The sequence below is a fragment of the Neopelma chrysocephalum genome, unplaced genomic scaffold, assembly GCF_003984885.1.
Source record: "Neopelma chrysocephalum unplaced genomic scaffold, ASM398488v2 Primary Assembly neopelma1_74, whole genome shotgun sequence".
Taxonomy (NCBI): Eukaryota; Metazoa; Chordata; class Aves; order Passeriformes; family Pipridae; genus Neopelma; species Neopelma chrysocephalum.
The window spans coordinates 1,292,414-1,313,915 of NW_020897735.1; the positions used below are offsets into that span (position 1 = coordinate 1,292,414).

The 21,502-nt window shown below is 45.9% G+C and overlaps 1 protein-coding gene across 18 annotated transcripts in view; it reads left to right on the forward strand.

Annotated features, from left to right (window-relative positions):
- The window catches only part of CACNA1B (calcium voltage-gated channel subunit alpha1 B), a 306,654-nt gene that overhangs the window by 228,926 nt on the left and 56,226 nt on the right, over positions 1-21,502 (forward strand). For 11 of the 18 annotated variants that reach the window (XM_027687401.1, XM_027687403.1, XM_027687404.1 and 8 more), the window contains 10 exons: positions 996-1,125; positions 3,661-3,720; positions 4,517-4,623; positions 9,062-9,073; positions 13,488-13,584; positions 15,782-15,942; positions 17,064-17,201; positions 18,244-18,445; positions 20,061-20,225; positions 21,277-21,387. In XM_027687401.1, the coding sequence (XP_027543202.1) occupies positions 996-1,125; positions 3,661-3,720; positions 4,517-4,623; positions 9,062-9,073; positions 13,488-13,584; positions 15,782-15,942; positions 17,064-17,201; positions 18,244-18,445; positions 20,061-20,225; positions 21,277-21,387 (1,183 nt within the window). The remainder of the gene's footprint in view (positions 1-995; positions 1,126-3,660; positions 3,721-4,516; positions 4,624-9,061; positions 9,074-13,487; positions 13,585-15,781; positions 15,943-17,063; positions 17,202-18,243; positions 18,446-20,060; positions 20,226-21,276; positions 21,388-21,502) is intronic. The other 7 variants (XM_027687405.1, XM_027687407.1, XM_027687420.1 and 4 more) reach the window with 1 other exon arrangement.

A 21,502-nucleotide genomic window follows, 5' to 3' on the forward strand; every position in this document is an offset into this window, starting at 1 on the left:
ATAGATAAATACAGAGATAAATGGTCATTGCTTTGCAGAGAGCGGTGCAGGGATGTTTAAATCTCACTTTAAATCTCACCGCAGATTTGTTGCAAAGTGGAATTTAAACCCATTGCTCATGGTTTTTTATTTTATTACCCTTACTGTCATCATCATCATCATGGCCGGGCTTCACGAATGAAGATTTGGGGAGGGCTCTACCTACGTTACAAGCACGTTGGTGGCTAAAAAGGCCAATACGAGATAGACACGTCCAGTTGCAAAAGGCACAGCAGAAAGACTCCTTAGATGGTATATTCTGCAATTCTTTCTGCGTTGTCTTTTCTCCTCAAGGGTGATCCTGGTGCTTTCTCAAAGGCATCAGCAGCGTTATAGATGGTGTGTCTCTGGCCCGATTGGAGGCCAGAGTAGACCAGTGATGTTGATCAATATGCCCGAGGCTGAGTTGTTGTTTCAGGGAGTCCTTGTATCTTCTCTTTGGGGCTCCTCTCTTGCGGCAGCCGGTGGCAAGTTCACCATAGAGCAGGATCTTGGGGAGGCGGTGGTTGGTCCTTCATCCTTGAGACGTGCCCTGCCCAGCACAGCTGTGTTCTCAGCAACATGGCCTCAATACTTGTGATTGCTGCCTGTTCAAGAACAGAAGTATTGGTCACATAATCTGACCAGTGGATGTTTAGGATTGTACGGAGGCAGCGTTGATGGAAGTGTTCTAAGAGTCGCAGGTGGTGGCGGTAGATGACCCATGATTTGGAACCATATAAGAGAGCAGACAGCACTATGGCTCTGGAAACACTGATCTTTGCACTTTTCTTCAAGTGTTTATTTTGCCAAACTCTTTTAGAAAGCTTTCTGAAGGCACTATATGCCTTTGCTAACCTGTTGACAACCTTTACTGTAATAGAAACCCTAAAGGTCATGCTCCTGAGGAACCCTGTCCTCATGCCAGCCTCTCATCCCACTGTGCCAAGCCTCCCCTGTGCTTGTTTTGCCCGCAGGATTCGGCGGCTCTTCCACTACATCGTCAACCTGCGCTACTTCGAGATGGTCATCCTGATAGTCATCGCCCTCAGCAGCATTGCCCTGGCTGCAGAAGACCCTGTCCAAGCTGAGTCACCCAGGAATGATGTGAGTACCAGCCAACATGGCCACAGTAACCTTGCTCTGCTTCTCCCAGCACGTGGATTGGCTGTTCCCATCTCCAAAGGATGACACGGTGCAAAACTAGAGCTGGCTTTGGTGACATCCTCAAATGTGCTTGTGCCACTCTGCAAAGAAGTTGGAGGTCAAGAAAAGGTTCTTCTCCCAGAGGGTGGTTGGGCACTGTGGGGACCAGGGACAGCACCCAGGGAATGGCTGGAGCTGTGCCAGGGCAGGGTCAGGCTGGATCTCAGGAAAAGGTTCTTCCCCCAGAGGCTGGTTGGGCACTGACCAGGCTCCCCAGGGCAGTGGGCACAGCACCAAGGCTGCCAGAGTTCCAGGAGCATTTGGATGATCCTCTGGGGCACAGGGTGTGACTCCTGGGGATGGTTCTATGCAGGGCCAGGAGTTGGACTGGATGATCCTTGTGAGTCCCTCCCAGCTCAGCACATTCTGGGATAAAATACTCACAATTCCTGTCCCTTTCTGCTGCCTCAACCACATCCGAGTTTCAGGACTTGGAAATCACTGACATGACTTGTGTGGAGAAGCCTGAAAAGCTGGGACACAATTCAGCAGTGAGAAAGGCTTCCCTGGTCACCAGCCAGGGCTGACACAGAATCAGAGAATCACAGCATGGTTTGGGCTGGGGAAAGCTTAAAACTCATCCCCTTCCACCCCCTGCCATGGGCAGGGACACCTTCCACTATCCCAGATTGCTCCAAGGCCTGTCCAACCTGGCCTTGGACACTTCCAGGGATGGGGCATTGTCCTAAGGTCTCCTGCTAGAGCAGAGCCTGAGGAAGTCAAACCAGATGTGTGGTTTTTTTATCCTGGTGGGGCATGGTAGAAATCTCCAAGAATTCGTAGCAAATCTACTTGTCTGTGGGTGTCAAACCAAACTTGTTTGGATTTTTGGAGATGGTGCTGTCACAAGAAATGTGAGTGTGACACCTTTGACACGAGGCCATGCAGCCCAGGAGAGTTCATGGAGCAGCTGGGTGGCTTATTTCAAGCCCATTCCCATGAGGACATTGGCACAGAGCTGGCTGTGGTTACGTGGACAAGTGGGAGTTGAGAGATCTGAAGATTAAGTATAGACACTGCAAGGTGAAGCCTAATCTGGGACTCATCGGTGTAGATGGTTGTAGTGTGTGGATATCATGGGATATTTATGGCTTCCAGTTGTGCCAGGGGAGGTTTGGTTGGATATTAGGAAAAAAAATTCATCACTGAAAGAGTGGCCAAGCACTGGGAGAGGCTGCCCAGGGAAACAGTGGGGTCACCAGCCCTGGAAATGGTCAAAAAGCAAGTAAATGTGGCACTTTGCAATGTGGGTTATTGGCATGGGGGGATTTGGTCAAAGGTTGCACTTGATGATCTTGGAGGTCTTTTCCAACCTTAATGATTCTATGATTTCGTATCTGTATTGACTGACTGTCCATCCACTGTGTTCAATTCTGTGATACTCCAAAGAGGTGCATCCCATTCCACGGAATTGTGCTCAAATCTAGGAGACCTACAGGCACTGGTGTTGCTTTCCCAGGCTGTGTACCAAGGAATCTGTGTTCACCCACCCCTTGAACAGACTGAGGAGTTGAACTGCTCCAGAGCAGAGCTCAGCAGGGCAGGAGGGGCCTGGCCTGGCCTCCTGCTCCTGAATCTGGTCAGGCTTAGCTTCTTCCAGAGGAAGATCCATGAATCCCCACACCAGTAACGAGCTGAAGGAGCTATGAGCAAAATCTCTCTTCCTCATCCTTAATAAGTGTAGAATCAGGTTTTCAAGAAGGATTTTATCACTTTCTTACTCTCCTGAGGTCTTTAATAGTATTGTCGTCAGCCAGAGAAGATAAACCCAGGCTGCTGCCCAGGGGCTGGTGAACAAGCTCCCTAGGAAAGGATATTCCAATATTTCTATTTGAAATGCCCTTTTTCCCTTGATAAACCTGCCATAAATGTGGGTGCACTGAAGCCACCCTTGGGTGGAGTCAGGCAAGAACTGGGAGAAATGTTGCTGTTTAAGGTAACTGTTTAAAATCAGATTTAAGTTTTGTGCCTAAACTATTTGAAAACCTCCTCTCAGATGATATTTACCCATCAAAGCAAATAAATCATTGCTAGAATAATGTTTTACTACTTGCTCATGTGGTATTTCACTTTAATAATACTGTCCTCAGCTAGAGAACAGAAACCTGAGCTACCACAAAGGGGCTGGTGAACAAGCTCCCTAGGAAAGGATATTCCAATATTTCCATTTGAAATACCCTTTTTCCCTTGATAAACCTGCCATAAATGCAGGTGCACTGAAGCCACCCTTGGGTGGAGTCTGGCAAGGACTGGGAGAAATGTTGCTGTTTAAGGTAACTGTTTAAAATCAGATTTAAATTTTATGCCTAAACTATTTGAAAACCTCCTGTCAGATCATATTTACCCAAATAAACCATTGCTATAATAATGTTTTACTCTTTATGTGTTATTTCAGTGTGTGGCCTCTCCTAACACACATTTCTCTCTCCCATTTAGGCTCTGAAATACTTGGATTATATATTTACAGGTGTCTTTACCTTTGAGATGGTGATCAAGGTAAGAATTTCTCCAAGCAGAAAGATTCGCCTCCTGTTTTAAATTGACATTAATCTACTTCTGGGATGCTGGAGAAGGGGTGGAGCAGGACAGAACTCCCTGGAGAGGTGGCAAGGATGGAAAGCTTTAACTTGAGAACAGCTCTCAGAAGTAGCCAGATGTCCTTCTGCAGTGGCTCTCCTGGTTTCTTTAATCTCACAATTTATGGAGGAAAATAAAGGTATCTTTAGTAGCTGTGGCTGTGTAAGAGGATAAGAAATGCCTGGTGTGTGTGGTTAAAGACACAGGAGCTGACAGACCTCACTGAGACGTGTCTGAATCTTCCCTTCTCCTTTTGGAATGTTAACAGCCACTGATTCCTGCTCTGTCACATCTCAAAAAATTGAGGAGATTTATCTTTTGACTTTACTCAGTAGGGCGACAGGTTTTGCTGAGCCCGTGGGGCAGCAACTTTCCAGGAAGCCCAATCCTGATAAAGCCTGGATTTACTCCTGGGGTAGGTTTTACTGTCAGAGCAAGCTGCAAAAGAGATGCAGAATAAACCCCAGATTAATGTGTGTCCATGCAGAGAACCCTGGGCTGCAGTGGAGACTCCTTGAGCTTTTGGTTCTGGTTTCTTGACTCTTGAGCTTCATTTTTGGCAGAGCTCTTTGTGCCTCTCAGAGAGGAGCAGCTTGGCCAAGTATCTCCACATTGGGAAGGGTCATTTGCTCAAGAACATTCTCCTGCACCTTGGCAGTGTTGATTTGGTACAGGTTTTATTAAAACTCTTCCTTTCCTTGTGTCTCCTCTCCAGATGATTGACCTGGGGCTGTTACTCCACCCTGGCTCCTACTTCCGTGACCTGTGGAACATCCTGGACTTCATTGTGGTCAGTGGGGCCTTGGTGGCCTTTGCCTTCTCGTAAGTACATTCCCTTAACATCCCAATTTCCAGGGAATAACCACAGAGGAGGCAGGACCCGGCACAGAGTGAGAGTTGATCCATAACACGTGTGGCCCCATTTCTCAGTGAAATGCTCAGTTTCTGCCCTTTTTCATCTCGTAGCTGGAGGGGGGGGGAAGAGAAAAATAAACCCAACTAAATTGGTGCTGTTGAACCTCTTGAAAATCCTCCAGCTTTAGGGTGAGTCCATTCACTGCTCCTTCAAACATTAAGCCAAGATTTTTGTGACAGTTTGGCCAACTCCTTTTCAAGAACATATTGTAACAGTTTGTGGCAGTCCAGTGTCTCCGGGCAGTTGTTGTAAGAATTGCTCTTCCTGTGAGAAAGGAGTTAATGAAATCAGCTGATAACTCAGTGAACTCTCTGCAAAACATTATTTCTGGAGTTGTGGGTATTTGTGGTTCACAGACCTCGGGCTCTCTCTCCTCTTTTCTCCTCTCTCTCATTCAGAGAACTTGTATTTCCAGAGTTTCACTTTTAAGGCTTGTTGCTCCCTCCCTCCAACACAGCTCAGTATTTATGACATTAAATAACATTCCCTGTGATTATTTAATATTATTGAGGATTTTCAGCCCCAGATACAGAGGAATTGCCGTTTCAAAATGAAGATTAGCTTTCCCTTTGAGCGCTTTTTTCAGAAGAAGAGCAAGGCAGGTTCCTCAGAACTCACGGAGTTCAGAGCTGGACAATGAAAGGAAAATTTTCCACCTGTATTTCTAGGCCATGGAAAGAGTTGTTTGCAAATGTTTCCCGGAGAAACAATAGGGGATGACCTAGAAAGAGCCCGCAGGACTCAGGCAGTTTAATCTTCTGTTAAATTAGCCTTGAGCAATTATAGGAGCGTTCAGCAGCTCCGCTCACCTGTTTGTCAACACGGTGATGAGCGGGAGGCAATTGTTTAACTTGCTAATGAGAATTAGCAGGGTTTAATTGCTAATGAGAAAAGCGTTCCCCTTTGTCAGGGAACCACGGGAGTGTGTCTTGTCCATTTTAAACTGACAGTCATTTTTAAGCTTCATCCCCAAGCTCCTCTCGTCAGCTCTGCTGGTGGGAAACGTGTCCCCTGTGCAGCACAAAAACTTCCCGGGTCCTTTTCTGGGAAGGGTGGCCTGGAATATTTCTCAGGAATTTTGCGTTTTCTGAGGCGTCAAAATTCCTGTCATGTTCAGATTTGTGGTTTAGATCTTCTATTTTCATAAATGCTGGATTAAAAAAACAAACAAACAAACAAAAAAAACCAACCCAGAAGTGGATGGGCTGAAGGAGATGGGCTTGACATTGTTGGTGTGATTTTTGAGGAGTGACACTTGGGGATAAATTATTAAAGAATTATTTAAGTTTTGGAGACAGTCATGTCTGACAGAAGTTTTTCAAAGGGATGTTGCCCTCCCCTCTTTAAAAACTTTGTCCCCATTCATTTAAAATCAGGTTTTTTGAGGAGCTGAGTGCTCTGTCCTAAGCAAAACTCGAGATGGAATTGCTGGGCTGGTGAATGTCTTACCTGAAATTTAACATCCAAAACCAAGCTGCTTTTTAAGCTTGACTAGACTTGTGTGGGGCTTCTTTTCCCTGCACATGAAATATATTATAGAACAGCTTTCAGGAGCTGGATGTGGCCAGACTAAGCAAAACCTTCCTAAAAAAGCATTTAGCAACTTAACACAGAGCTCCTTGGAATGGAAGAGACATAGAAAAGGAAAATAATCACAGTCACAAGTATTAGTCTGCAAAACAATATTCCCCAAGTCTGCAGTTCAATGAGAATTTCCCTTTCCCATTAGGAATTCAAACTTTCAGGGCAGACTGGGAGAAGGAGAATTTTTTGTGAGAACAAACACCAGGGTTTGCCTTGAAAATCTCTTCTCTTTGAATGAGACTTTCTTTTGAACAAGATTTTTTTTTCCTTTTGGTCAAGTTAAGGATTAAAATGAATAATTTTTAATCTTTTGGAGTCTTTTCATGCTCAGGTTTTCTATGTTGGGCCATGAATATCTAACAGCACCTCATCAGCCTCTAAATAAATTACTTTTACATCCCCTGCCTGTGCTTTATAATAGTGCCCCAAGCTGCTTCTATTTTACCTTCTGAGTGAGAATTTGGAAGGGAATGCATAAAACCTGCCTAGTTACTGTCTCCCAGATTAAAGTGAGACAAACCTATTGGGAGACTTGGAAAAATTGGATTTTTTTCTGTGCTTTTGATGCTTTTTGTAACCTCTGCTCCACATCCACGTCTCAGTAGGAGGGGAGTGTTCATGTCCAGTTCAGAGAATATTTGGAGTATTTCTGGTTTAATTCAGTCACTCCCAGGGGATTATTTGCTCTCTGTTCCAGTCATAAATAATAACAGAATAATCAGGTGCAAACTGAGAGAGTCCTGTCCTTGCCCCAACTCTTTGTTTGGTTAAACTGGACACCCTGATTTTTGATAATCCTGAAAATGAGCTCTTGGAGAATCAACTGGATCATGTCTGTTGTTGAGCTGGATTTTTCTAGCAAACCCTGCCACCCCCCATCAGTGTAATAAATATATTTATTGTGGCTGTGACTGGTTTGTTTGCCAGAACACACAATCATCCCCTGCAAGGTGTGATTTAATTCATGTCCTTGACCTCCCTGGTGTCTGAACCAGCTTCTTGCTGAACAGACACATCACTAAAAACCTTGGATTAAAAGAGCTCCCTGAAATGCTCCCAGCTGGAATATTGCAACAGCCTGTGTTTATTTAAGCACACGAGATGGTATCAGTTGTTGCTGGAAGATTCAACAAACCCAGCTCAGCCTCTCCAACCAGCTGCTGGTCTCCTTTCTGCCTCTTTAGAAGCTGTTCTGTGCTTAACTGGAGTTAAAAAATAAATAAATTCACAAAAGTAGTTCGGAATAAATAAATACAATTGAGAAAAAAAATTAAATTTTTAAAAAAGGTCCCAGAGAGATGCTAGAAACATTAACACTGATGCTGCTGATAATAAAGTAATTAAAATTATCGATTTAGCAATGCATTTCTGAGAGAAATGCCCTTCTTTTCTTACAGAGAAACATGCCACAAACACACAGACTTGTTTGAGCCTTGAAGGAAATAGAAGTAAAGGAGCTTAAAGCAAACTTTGCAAGCAAAAATTGTCATCAAAATCCATCAGCTCCAGGTGTAAAATGTACCTGGTTGGTAAAAACAGCTGCTGAGGAGCAGCATAGAGCTTGTCTGGGTGTGTTGGAGCAGCACAAATGTGGTGGAGATGCAGATTTTCTGATGCTCTTTGGAAAATCAACCAGCATTTGCCAAAGAGTCGAGGTTGCACCTCCCAGAGTGTCAGGTGGGGGAAGGGACATTTGCAGGTTCATTTTCAGGTGAGTGGAAGGGCTGATTAATTCAAATATTTTAAAAGAAATAAATTTTAAAAAATAACATTTTTTAAAGGAAATAAATTAAAAAATAATTAAAATACTTTAAAGGAAATAAATTAAAAAAAATAATTAAAATAAATTTTAGAAGGAGTCCCCAGAGAGATGCTAGAAACAACACCACTGATGCTGATGATAATAAATTGATTAAATTTAGCCATTTAGCAATGCATTTCAAGGAGAAATTCCTTTCTTTTCGTGGACATAAACATGCCACAAGCACACAGACTTGTTTGAGCCTTCAGGGAAATAGAAGTAAAGGAGCTTAAAGCAAATTTTGCAAGCAAAATTTGTCATCAAAACCCATCAGCCCCAGGTGTAAAATGTACCTGGTTGGTTAAAAAAACAGCTGCTGAGGAGCAGCAAAATTTTGTCTGGGTGTGTTGGAAGAGCACAAAGGTGGTGGAGATGCAGATTTTCCTGATGCTCTTTGGAAAATCAACCAGCATTTGCCAAAGAGTCCAGGCTGCACCTCCCAGAGTGTCAGGAGGGGGAAGGGACATTTGGAGGTTCATTTTCATGTGAGTGGAAGGGCTGATTAATTCAAATATTTTAAAAGAAATAAATTTAAAAAAATAATTAAAATATTTTAAAGGAAATAAATTTAAAAAATAATTAAAATACTTTAAAGGAAATAAATTAAAAAAAATAATTAAAATAAATTTTAGAAGGAGTCCCCAGAGAGATGCTAGAAACAACAACACTGATGCTGATGATAATGAATTAATTACATTTAGCCATTTAGCAATGCATTTCAAGGAGACATTCCTTTCTTTTTGTGGACATAAACATGCCCCAAACACACATTTGGACAGGACATTTGGAGGTTTCTTTGCTCCCGAGTGGAAGGGCTGGGGCTCATTTATTTTCCTGCTGCTGTGGGGGGGGTGTGGGCCAGGGAAAAGGGGATCTCTGTGCAGGGGGGGCACTGATGTTGCTGTTTGTCATTGACTCTGCTCTTTCTTTGTCTTCTCCTTGCTGGAATCTCTCTCTAGGAGTTTCATGGGGTAATATGTTATTCCTGTCTCTTGCTGCACTGTTTTGCCTGTCCAACAGTCACCACTGTGGAAACAACTCATGTTCCACTCATTGCATCGACTCCTCCGCCCCTTTCTTACCCATTATCCAGTGAAATTTCCCTTAACAATCCTCATTCATCCCGGTTTTCTTTAGGCAGAGACAGAAAGCCAAGTAGATCAGAGAGTCTTGACCAAAACCACAGATATATCTGTGCCAGAAGGATTTGAGGGGGTGACTCAGTGGGTGCGTCATTGATGGGTGAGTTGCAATTCCTGGAAATCTTAATAACTAGGTTTGAAGGAGCAGGTTTATTCTCTTTTGGAGGATTTCACCTCCAAACAGCAGTGCTGGAAGCTTCAGCACCAACTCAGTGCAGCCTGGGCGATGCCACCCAGCTCTGAAAAGCCTTTGATAAAAGAACAGAGTGTAGAGAGTTTTATAAGAGGCTGGAAGGGGCAACTTGCAAAGGAGGGGGGTCAAAAAGTCCTATTTAATGCCCTGCAAGGAGGTGGCAGTCTTGCTGTCTGCTTTTGGGGCCAGAGCTGTGTCATCTCCCACCTCAATCCCAGCAGGGCAGGAGCTGGGTGGGCTCCTCCACAGCGGAGATGCCACAGAAAGGAGGCAAAGGAAGGTCTTTGATGTGATCCAGGGAATCAGGTGCTCCACTCTTTCTTCCCTCTAGGAAAGCAGAGCGTTTAGAGGCAGGAAAAGGGTGGCTTTGTGTTTGTGGCAGAGCAGGGTGACCTCCTTTCCTCCTCAGTGGAGGAATTCACCCTCTGCCTTGGGGTTTTGGGGCACTCACAGGCGGCGGCGGCTCCGCCCTGCCCTGAATTTTTGATGCCACGACTCTGAGAAGCCCATGTGGTGTGAAATCAGAGCTGCTGGCAGCAGCAACAGAAACAAGGAGCTTCCATTTGAAAGGACTCGTCAATTTTTTAAAGGCTCTTTGATTTATTAAAGGGGGGAAAAAAAGGCTTCGCGAAGCTCTTTTAAAATGTTTTTAATGTTTTAAATAAACAAGCAGCAAACTGCCACAGAAAAAAAACCCCAACACCCAGAACTGGCCTAATGCAACTAAAATTGATCTAATGCAATTTTTTTATTCATGGGATTCTTTTATTATTATTATTTTTTAGGTCTCTAGGCTACTGTTTGCTGTCTGCCTTTATCCTGTGACCCTCTGCAGCTCTTCTTCAAAATTCAGCTCTTCTGAATTTTGTAGTTGTTCTTCTGCAGTCAGCTGAGATCTTGCCCTTCCATAGCAATTTATTTTTGTTGTGAGGAATATTCAGGTCAAATGTGTGCTTGGATACACCTTTTGACTGAATCCTGTTTCCATCTGGACCTTTTATTTTGTTGGACATCTGGCTTTGTATTAAAGCAGTGAAAAAAACCCCCAATATTGGTAGAGGGGCTTCTTAAAACCACCAAAAACAACCCTGAGGGTTTTTATTTGAGAGGCTGAAAGAGTTGCAGGGTGTCCTTTAAATTAAAAAGCAATTTGCATCCCTCCAGTTCAGAGCACCGGGACATTGGAAAAGCTTTGTCCTGGAGCAGGAACCTTCCTGTGACAAGAAATAAGGATGTTTTTCAGGATTCTCTACATGGCTCAGAGCAGAAATCCCATTAACATTTAATTGGCTCACGCTCTTTATTTGCTTAAGTGCCTGAATGGAGAAAGAGAAATCAGCCCTTCTGAGTGTCCTCCTCTGAGGCAGAAGGAATTGGGTGTGACTGGAGCTGTCTGTCCTTCACCTCCCAGCTCTCAGGGTGCTCATCCACACACCCCCCAGGCCAGGGAAAAGCAGGAGCAAGGATTTGCTCTGCCCCACGGAGCCACGAGCCCCCAGAAGGTCTGTTTGACCTCCCTCCAAATATTTTGACCTCCCTCCAAATATTGAGTCCATGGGAGTTGTTCCTTCAGGAGTGGGGCCAACCCTGTGAGACCAGGGCCGAGTTCTGATCTGGAACTTCACCTTCCACAAGGCCTAATTAGTGCAGTTGTTAATTAGTGTGGGGCAGGTGTCCAGGTCTCCTGGAATTGGGAGCACTGGCAGACAGCACATGGGGGTTCTGGGTGAGCCCAGGAGAGCAGTGCTGAGGTTTGTTTTTTGGGGTTGTGTGTTAATCTGCAAACCAGAAACGTGGCCACCAGTGATGGAGAACAAGTAGAGTTCTGGGCTGAGCATCCCACCTCTTTTTTTCCCCTCCTCCTGCCCCAACGTGGCCTTTAACTGTCTCACCTTCACTCTTCTCTGCTTTCCTCAGCTCCCACCTCCCTCAGGGAGGGAAACCCTGGGAAATGTGGAGCAGTGTAAGGGATTTGCTTGGCCTTCCATAGGGGAGAGGGTGGAGGGAGCAGCAGGGGCAGCCAAGGGGATGGGGGGACCATCAGCCCTGGGGACAGGCTGGCCAGGCCAGGTGGGATCTCCTTTGGGATCTCCTGGGATCTCCTTCCCTACAACCCATTTCGCTTTCTACTTCCCTCCTGCCACTGAATGTCCTCCTTGAGAGGATGAACAAATGATTTTGCAGCCAGGGCTCAGACAAAGCCCCCTTGGAGCAGGTGAGCTCCAGGTGAGCTGCGGTGACACAGTGACCACAGCAGGGATGGTACTTGCTGGGAGTTGGGGGAGTTCAAAGCAAACATGCCAAGCCAAGCATGGGCCAGACCTTCAGCTGTGCCAAAACCTGACAAGAAAGCCAGGAAAAGCTCTGTTGGCAGTGCCTGCTTCATCTAGAACAGATTAAAGGGTTTCTAATGAGAATCAAATATTATTTCTTTTAAATATATAACGGGTATTTTGTGGCATTAAATCAGTCCTGAGTATCAGTTCCATCACCTGGATTTACAGCCGTGCCAGCAGTCAGGATCCACCTGGGATGGATTAAAATGGCCCTAAAGCAGCCCTGAAAGATGAGAGAGGGAGAGGATGATACCTCTCCATCCTTTCCCCCCTCTCTCCCTATATTAAATCCTTTGGAAAGGCAATTTGTGTTCAATGTAGATGTCACTGGGATACAACCCAGGGCCCTCCAAACATTCCTGTATCTTACTGTGTTCCAGGACAACTGCAGGGCCTGGTTATTGAAGAGAAGAGAGAGATGAGATGGGTTGTAGATTCCAGTCCAATTTAGGATTGAGTTCCAGTGTCAGCAGTGAGTTCTAAGCCTTCTGGCAGTGGATTGATTGCAAAAAGACACTTTGCAGGGCTGAGCAAGGTCAGTCAGCCACGACCTCGGGTGGTTTCCTGCACTCTGGGTGCTTCTCCCTGAGCACAGCGTGGAGGGCTGGGGGCCAGAGGGTGGGGGAAGCTCTGCAGGCCCTCACAAACCTCCTGTGGGTCTCTGGGGTCACTTGTACCTCTATTTCCTTCCTCTTGGAGAAGGAGCCAACTGGGAGGGCATAGAATAGGTGTTCCAGCATCTGCTCCACGTGTTCCTCATTCACACCTGTGTTACCTCAATACACTCTCAGACCCAAACCCACACTCATGAATAAAACCCTGTGACAGACTTTCATCCCATTTTTCACTTCATATGAACCGAAGGGGAATGTCATTGTTTTGCTGTTGGGTTGGAAGAAGATGTAACTGTGTCTTTTCTTATTTATTTATTTTTGGAAGTGCACGAGGAAAGGAACTCTGTCCTTCCTTCCCCTAAAAACCTCTTGATGTTAACAAGGGGAACCTTCTCAAAGCCTTGCACTCAGTTTTAACCAAACCTAAACCCAGGCTGTGACTTACAGCCCCTTGCATGCCCAAGTGGGAAGCTGCCCCAGAGGTGTTCCAGGCATGTAATATGCTGCAATATTACATGTTCCTGCATGGGTTTGGTAGCATGTCTTCCAAGAGACACTCAAGGATGAGGACCCAGGCATGGAGCAGGAGAGCTCTGCCCCTCACCTGGAAGGCTCCTGTTCCCTCTGGTCACTGCTTGTCCAGGCACAATGTTCCTGCCGGAGAAGTGCACGGAGAAACCTCCTCCTGCCTCACTCCCTCGGGAGGAAGGAGAGCCAAGCGTGACTTTGTCCCTTCTCCTGGGGCTGGGACGGACGTGCTGAGCCTCCTCTCCTGGTGGCTGGAGCAGGAACTGTTGCCTGGGTGTGGAGTCGGGGCAGGAAGGGCCACAGATCCTGGGGGATGCTCGGTGAGTAGCTGGGAAGGGAGAGGAGGCTCCTGTGGGGAGCAGTGCCAGGACCATGTCCTGCCCACGGCGCTGCTGGACACGGCTCAGGTGGGGCTCATCTGAGGCCACAGTGAGGATGGACCCCAAACCTGTAACAAACACCCCAAAGCAAAGCAGTTCCACCACCAAAACCACACTGGGAACCTACAAATATCCAGGTTGGCGACCTGAGGACCAAATTATTGTTGTTCTTGTGCCTTTTCTCCCTTGCAGAGGAACCAAAGGCAAGGACATCAACACCATCAAGTCCCTGCGAGTCCTGCGGGTCCTCAGACCTCTGAAAACCATCAAGCGGCTGCCAAAGCTAAAGGTTAGAAAACAACCCCCAATTTTTCCTTCTCTGGAGCTTTGTGTGACTGATCTGAGTAGAAGCTGATGGACCCAACCCAAGTTATTTCTGCTCCTTTGATTTTGTTGCAATTAATCCCTTTGCCAGATTGGTAAAAATAGCTGTGCAGATGTTTAGCAAATGTCAAACACTTTGTTTCTGTTGCAAACATCATAGGCGACGTTATGAATTGTTGTGAACCCACGCGAAAATAAAACTCCTAAAAAAAGAAAAGAAATAAAAAAAACCCCACCCTCAAGTAAATTAATTTACAGCTCACAAGTGGGATGCTCTTAGAAATGATACAGGAGAAAATGGGGGTTGGAATGTTTGGCTTTCCCTGGAGAGTTTAACGTGAATATTGCAAGGTTTTCCACGGGCTGTCAAAAGAGAAATGTCATTGCTGTGTGAGGAGTTTTAATCTGTTCATCTCTCTGGTAAATAATCCATAGTGCAGGGTTTTTGAGCTGTACCTTTTCACATCTACAACTCTAAGCTACAAATTAAAATAAACGTAGTGACTCGTGGTTACTCATCAAACACCATTTCACCACCACTTTGAGGTACAGCCACTCCCTGGAAGCAGAGAAAGGAAGGAGTTAACAAAATTCAATAATTTCTGAGGTTTGGGAACTCTTGAATACCTGCTGAATATTCTGTGAGAGGTGGGGGAACAGCAGTGGGTGCTTTTGTCTGACAATTCCTGATTTCACATCGAAATGAGGGTCAGCTGTTCTACAGGTTTGCTTTTGTCCTTGCCCACTATTTGGGCTGAAATAATTCTGATTTTATGCATACTAAATGTTTCTGAAAAGATAAGGAACATTCATGTTGAACGAAACAGAAAAAGGTCTTCATTTGGTTAGAAATTTAAAATGTAAAGCTCTGAGGTAAAAAACAAAATAGTCAACGGTAGCTCAGTCCTCCAGCAGGACACTGAACACTTGATTTTTATTGATTTCTGTCTGATTTTCAAGCCATTTTACAGGGTGGTTTTCTAATTTCTAAAGAAATACTCAGAAATCTTTCTCTGAAGCAGAAGTTGAGTTTATCTGGTTTTTGAAGTGAACTTGGGTCCATTTTGGGCCTCTCACTGCGAAGACATCAAGGGGCTGGAGCTCGATGACCTTAGAGATCTTCTCCAACCTAAACAATTCTGTGATTAAAAGTCTTCAAAATTATTTCAATTATTTTTTTCCCCTGGATGTGCTCTCATGAGAAACAATTAGCAAGATTAAAGGGCTGATCAGATATATTCCCAGTGTTTTAATTCAGGGTTTCTGGGTTGTTTCAGGAGTGTAATTTTGGGAATTATTCCCTTCCATTCCTAGAAGCAGGAGCACTATTGTACAAACCCTGAGCTTGGGCAGTAAGATCACTCCATTTCTATTATTAGGACCAACTTATCCTACTAAAATCAAACTGCAGACTACTTGTAGCAGTGCAGCAGGGACTAATAACCAAGTAATAAATGTATTTGAGGAGTTCTTTGCAGGGAGTTCAGAAGTGACACGTGCTGACTGGGTTAGTCAAACTTAATTTTGAGAGACAGTCCTTTAGAAAAGTATTATTCAAAGCATTTGGTTTGTATCTGGTATATTTTCCTTATTATTCAAGTAGTTTTTACTTATCCAGTACGTAAGTGAGTAAAATAAACACAAGTACAATTTTCATTTCATAATTGGCCATGGGAATGTTTGTTTAGGACAAATATTGATCTCAACAAGCTGTGATTGTCTATATAAATTTTATGGGCAAGCCCAGAAGATTCAGTGGCACAGCCAAACTTGCCAAGAAAGCAGGAGCTGAAGGAAGCTGGAGTTATTGCTCCCAGATTTTGAGATGTGTTTGGTCAAACCCTTGGTGAGCAAGTTCCCTGGGTTTTGGGTTGGATGATGAGATTTAGGTTGGATATTGGGAAGAAATTCTTCCCTGTGATGGAATTCCCAGAGAAGCTGTGGCTGCCCCATCCCTGGAAGTGCTCAAGGCCAGGTTGGGCTTGGAGCCACCTGGGCTACTGGAAGATGTTCCTGCCCATGGCACTGGGTGATCTTTAAGGTCCCTTCCAACCCAAACCAGTGATTCCAAGAGTGTATGAAGTGTGCTCAGATGGATGCCAAGCTGTTGGATGCACTTTTCCTCTCTCCCAACCCCTTGACCTCGTTCTCCTCCCTCCCAGGCTGTCTTTGACTGTGTGGTGAACTCCCTGAAGAACGTCCTCAACATCCTCATCGTTTACATGCTCTTCATGTTCATTTTTGCCGTCATTGCCGTGCAGCTCTTCAAGGGCAGATTCTTCTACTGCACTGACGAGTCCAAGGAGCTGGAGAAGGACTGCAGGTACAGCTGGGGGCAGGGCCAGGGTGGGCAGCAACTTTCCTCCTCCAGCAGCAGCTCCCCAGGCTGTCCCTGAGCTGCATCAGCTGCTGAGCACCAAGAGTCTCCTCTAAGTGAGAGCAACACTCCAGCATAGTTACCCTAGAGGTGAATTCTCCTTTTCCTTCTTTAATAGCTGTGTCATTCCTGGCTCTGATCCAGCAAATGCTTCCCCAGATGCTTAAGGTTGCATGGGAGTCACTTTCCTTCCCAGGGAGGTCTAGGGGTGGATTTTAAATCAAGGGGTTTTGAAGGGTTGAAGGGTTTTTGACAGTGTGACTCCTCTTTCCGCCTGTTGCCTTGATTCTTACAACTCCTAGGAATTGGAAAAACATAATGACTAAATAATCAGAAGCTTAGGAAGTCAAAGAGCTCCTAATTAGTGAGAAAAGGGATTGAACATCTTAAAAGCCCTGTCATGTCTTGCCCTTCCAGCAGGCTCAAGGTGTGTCACCTCAGTGTGCATCTTCCTCATTTGCCTTTTTTCTTGGCACCCAAAGCACATCCTCAGCACCATCCAGCTCTGCCCATCCCTCTCCTGCTGCCTTGTGCATTCAGGGCATGTCCCTGGTGGGATCCTGGCAGTCACAGGGGCTGTCACTTCCTCGGAATGATGTAAATATATTTGGAATGATGTAAATATATTATAGAACAAAAGTGAAATCACACAGAAGTGTAGGTTGAAGGGGAGCTCTCCAGATGCCAGGTCCCTTGGCCCCTAAAACAGGACCCCTTTAGGGTTTAGTTCCAACCCTGAAGTAGGAACCAGAGCCTTTTCCCCATCAAGCAGCCCAGTTTTCTGTGGGGTCACACGATTTGGGGACCAGCTGTTAACTGCTGGCTCTGCCTAATGAATGGATGAACAACCTGATTAAAATTTCTTTTATTTCGAGACCTCAGATCCAGTTCCTGTGGCTGAAAATGGCTCAGAAATTGGCCTTGACTTCTGTCCCAAGCCTAGGGGGGCTGCCTCTTTGTCTTTAATCCCTGTGCCACCGGGGCTTCTCGATGCTCCTCAGTGACTCCCAAGAAACGGCTGGTTTGGTTTAATTCCCTCATTTGCTCTGAATCTCTCTTTTTCTTAGGGGTCAGTACCTCGATTATGAAAAGAATGAGGTGGAGGCCCAGCCCAGGGAATGGAAAAAATACGAGTTCCACTATGACAACGTGCTCTGGGCTCTGCTCACGCTCTTCACCGTGTCCACGGGGGAAGGGTGGCCGACGTGAGTACCCGGGGCTGGCAGGGGCAGTGACTGGGGAGGTGAAGGCACCTTCCCACAGCTCTGAGGGGCTTGGAAATGGGAAATGAAAAGAGGCTTTTCTCGGCTAAGCTTTTCCTTCCTTTGTGTGGTCACTGGGTGAATCAGCATTGGGTGAATGTGTATTTTTCTCGCTGTTCCTCTGACAGCTCAGGCAGTTTTCAGTACTTGCTTCAGGCTTTTGGACTTGCCCATCTCTCTCAGGTGTAAAGCTGCCCATGGAAATGTAAGAAAATGAGGGGAGAAAAGTATTGTGACCTGTGCTGAGAGTATGACAGCCCCCAAATGATATTTACTGCTCAGCATGTGACTTTATTTTGGCACACTTTGCTGCTGGGACACGTGGAGTGCAGTTTGTGATCAGGGTTTCCCTGTCCTCCACGTTCAATTATTTCATAAAATATCCTTGTGGGTCCCTTCCAATTCAGCATATTCTGTGAAAATAAAGAATAAACCAGCACCAGTCTCCCTTTTCCAGTCCCTCACTGTGTTCCCTTCCTCAGACATCATCAATACCTCTCTTTGCCCACTCTTCCTTCACCCCTGTTGACCAGAGAAGGGAAGCCAGATCCCCCTGGATCCTCTGCCCTTGGCCAGGGGGGATCAGTGGATCTGTACTTAGCAAATCTCCACCATTCTGCAGAATGGTGACACCAGGAAGGGTTTCCTACAGAAATATCCTCAAGGAAAACACCCTCCCAGCCATAAAGATGGGAAGGGGTTTGACCTGAGCATATGTGGACAACCCTCCACGTTGAGTGAAGGCCAGTGAGTGACCATGAGGTGCTTCACAGTGATTGCTTTGGTTTTCATGGGGTGAAACCAGGAAGGGTTTCCTGTAAAAATATCCTCAAGGAAAACTCCTTCCCAGCCATATAGTTGGGAAGGGGTTTGACCTGAGCATATGTGGACAACCCTCCACATTGAGTGAAGGCCAGTGAGTGACTTTGAGGTGCTTCACAGTGATTTTTGGTGACTTTTCTCCTCTCTCTGCCCTTGATTGCAGCGTGTTGAAGCACTCGGTGGATGCCACCTACGAGGAGCAGGGTCCCAGCCCTGGCTACAGGATGGAAATGTCCATCTTTTACGTGGTGTATTTTGTTGTCTTCCCTTTTTTCTTTGTGAACATCTTTGTGGCTTTGATCATCATCACCTTCCAAGAGCAAGGAGATAAAGTGATGTCAGAGTGCAGCCTCGAGAAAAACGAGGTACCCCCGTCTTCGGAACCCGCAGTTGGCACCCAGGGGGGCTCAGAGCATCAGTGGAAGCCCCCTCCTTCCTCCCTCTTGTGCCATGGGGGGTGGAGAGCAGTGGTTATCTGAGGGTCTGTGCTGTGGAGACCAAACACACAACTGACTGTCAGCTTTTGCACAGAAACAAAGCCAGGGACAGCCCCTGAGTGACCCCTGTCACGTGTCCCCTTGGGCCACACCTCTGCTGCAAAGAGAACGTGGACCTGCACTGGCACAGGTTGCCCAGAGAAGCTGTGGCTGCCCCTGGATCCCTGGAAGTGTCCAAGGCCAGGTTGGACAGGGCTTGGAGCACCCTGGGCTAGTGGAAGGTGTCCCTGCCCATGGCAGGGGGTGGGACTGGATGGGCTTTAAGGTCCCTTCCAACCCAACCCAGTCCTGCCTTCCATGTTTGCTCAAGAATGTGGGTGTGAAAGGAGACAAATCTGTGGCCTTTTAGAAACCAAACTACAACTGTTTTGGCTCCTCTCCCCAGGCTGGCTTTGGGCCTGGCTGAGATGATTTCCCCCAAAAGTAGGTGCCTTGAGAAGAGTGTAAGACCAAGGCAAGACCCTGTGAGGCTTTTCTTGAAATCTCCAGCAAATACCATCATTTTCAGGTCAGGAATGTCCTGAGTTGGACATGTTTTTAATTTAGTTAGTGGCATCTGTGTATCTTCCTTCCCTGGATGTATCTGGTTTCCTTCTGAACTCAAGCAGATTTTCAGCATCTGCAACATCCTTTGTCTGGGCTCCCACAGCCTCAACGACCTGTTGTGCAAAGAACCATCTCTTTTCATGGATTTTGAAACTGGAACCCGATTTTTGATGAAAAGAGATGATTTTTTTATTCAATTATTAATTAGTTCCTCGTTTGTCCACATGACCAAAAAGTCCAAAATAAAGCAGAGTATTTAGGGATGCTTCACCCATGTTATTTTTCAACTGAGCAGAAAGTATTTTTGCAGTGATATAAGGCTTTGAAAATGGGAAAGTTAAGAGAAAATCCTCCAGAATCAAAACTTCTTGTGGGTAGAAACCAATTTTTAAAGCAGTTTTATATTCCTAATAATGTGAACAGAAATAACCAACAAAGGGGGTCTGTGAGAGTTCACTCAGAGCTATTTGGTGGTTAATTCATTGGTTGGGCTCAGTCCACATTTCATGAAACATTCTGAGCTGAGCAGGTGTCAGAACATACCTGAGTTTCACAATAAGTTTTTAAACCCACAGATTACATCTTTACTTTAGATAACATCCCCTTGTTACTACAATTACCCATCAGGAGGAATTCAGTGTTTTCTGAAGTGAACCCATGGATTTAAAACCACTTAGGGAAGGGATTGGGACCTACCAGGAGCTGGGCTCTGGTGGAAGGTGATCTCCTAGGCCTGCAGGGATCCATAGGGGTGTTGGGGGGTTTAATATTCCAGCAACATTTATCATGATTTGGGGATTCGGTGCTGGATTTTACAGGAACAGTCACTTAGAAATACCCCCCTCTGAATTCTCTGCTCGCTCTCCCAACCATATCCCAAGGGATAGAGACTCCCAGCCCTTTTTCCATCATTTTTCACCCCACTTCTGTTTTGTAGAGGGCCTGCATAGACTTTGCCATAAGTGCCAAGCCCCTGACCCGGTACATGCCCCAGAACAAGCAATCCTTCCAGTACAAGATGTGGAAATTCGTGGTGTCCCCTCCCTTCGAGTATTTTATCATGGTCATGATCGCCCTCAACACCATCGTCCTCATGATGAAGGTCAGTGGGATCTCACTGAATCCTGGACAATTTTTGGGTGCTGACTGTGGTGTTGGATGGAGAGGATTTGGACCCTGGGAGCTGGGGGGGTTCATCAGGCACAACCACTGCTCCTCATATTCCTGGCGGGATTCCTTTGGTCTCCCAAGGGAGGCGGTTCAGCTGTGATGGGATCCTGGGAATATTCCCCTGCATGGTGTTGGTTTGGCTTGTAGCCCCTCCAGTGGGGTGGGAACTGGGCTCTGCAGGTCCTGAGCTCCAGCTCAGCCTGGGCTTCCTGCTGCAGAGCAGGGCCACGTCTTGCTCAAAATCCAGTCATGCCAAGGACATTCAAACTGAAAGAGAAGAGATTTAGATGGGATACTGGGAAGAAACTCTTCCCTTTAAGGGTGATGAGGGGCTGGGATGGAATTCCCCAAGAAGCTGTGGCTGCCCCATCCCTGGAAGTGTCCAAGGCCAGGTTGGACGGGGCTTGGAGCAACCTGGGCTAGTGGAAGGTGTCTCTGCCCATGGCAGGGAGTGGATTGAGATGGACTTTAGGGTGCCTTCCAACCCAAACCATTCTGTTATTCTATGGAATGGCTCAATTTTGCAACAGCCTCAGAACTCTGGGATGTGATCCACAGTGCTCAGGAGGGAGATGCAGGTGGAGGCACACTGTGGATGATGTCCCCTCCTCTCCCTTGCCTAGAGTATCTTCACAGTCATGGGGTCACCTTATTCTTAGGGTCCTCTGGAATGAAACACAGTGCTGCACTTGTCCTCTGGTTTTGAAAATGCCCTTCTTCCCTCCTGGCCCATGTTGTGCTTACAGGGGGATGTCCACCAGCAGCTCCAGTTTTGGGGATATCTCCAGCTGGGACAGTATGTAGGGAAGAGTGTCCTTCTGGAGGGACATAAATAACTTTTTGTAACCCCAAATCTCGCTTAAAGTGAGCGCAAAATCCAACAGTAAAATGAGCAGGAGTTTTACAGTCAGGCAAGTCAGCTGGGAAAGGTTTTATTCTGTACATGATCTTCTGGTAACAGCTTTTCTTCCGTCCTGCTTTAGTTCTATGATGCTCCAGAAGCATATGAAGAAATGCTGAAATGCCTGAATATTGTGTTTACATCCATGTTTTCAATGGAATGTGTGCTGAAGATCATTGCCTTTGGTGTGCTGGTACGTGCTTTCCTCCTTCACCTTCCCCTGCTTCCCCTCTCCATGAAACGCTCGTATTTCGTGACGCCCATTTAAAAATAAACGAAAAAAACAAAAAAAAAAGGAAGAAAATAAC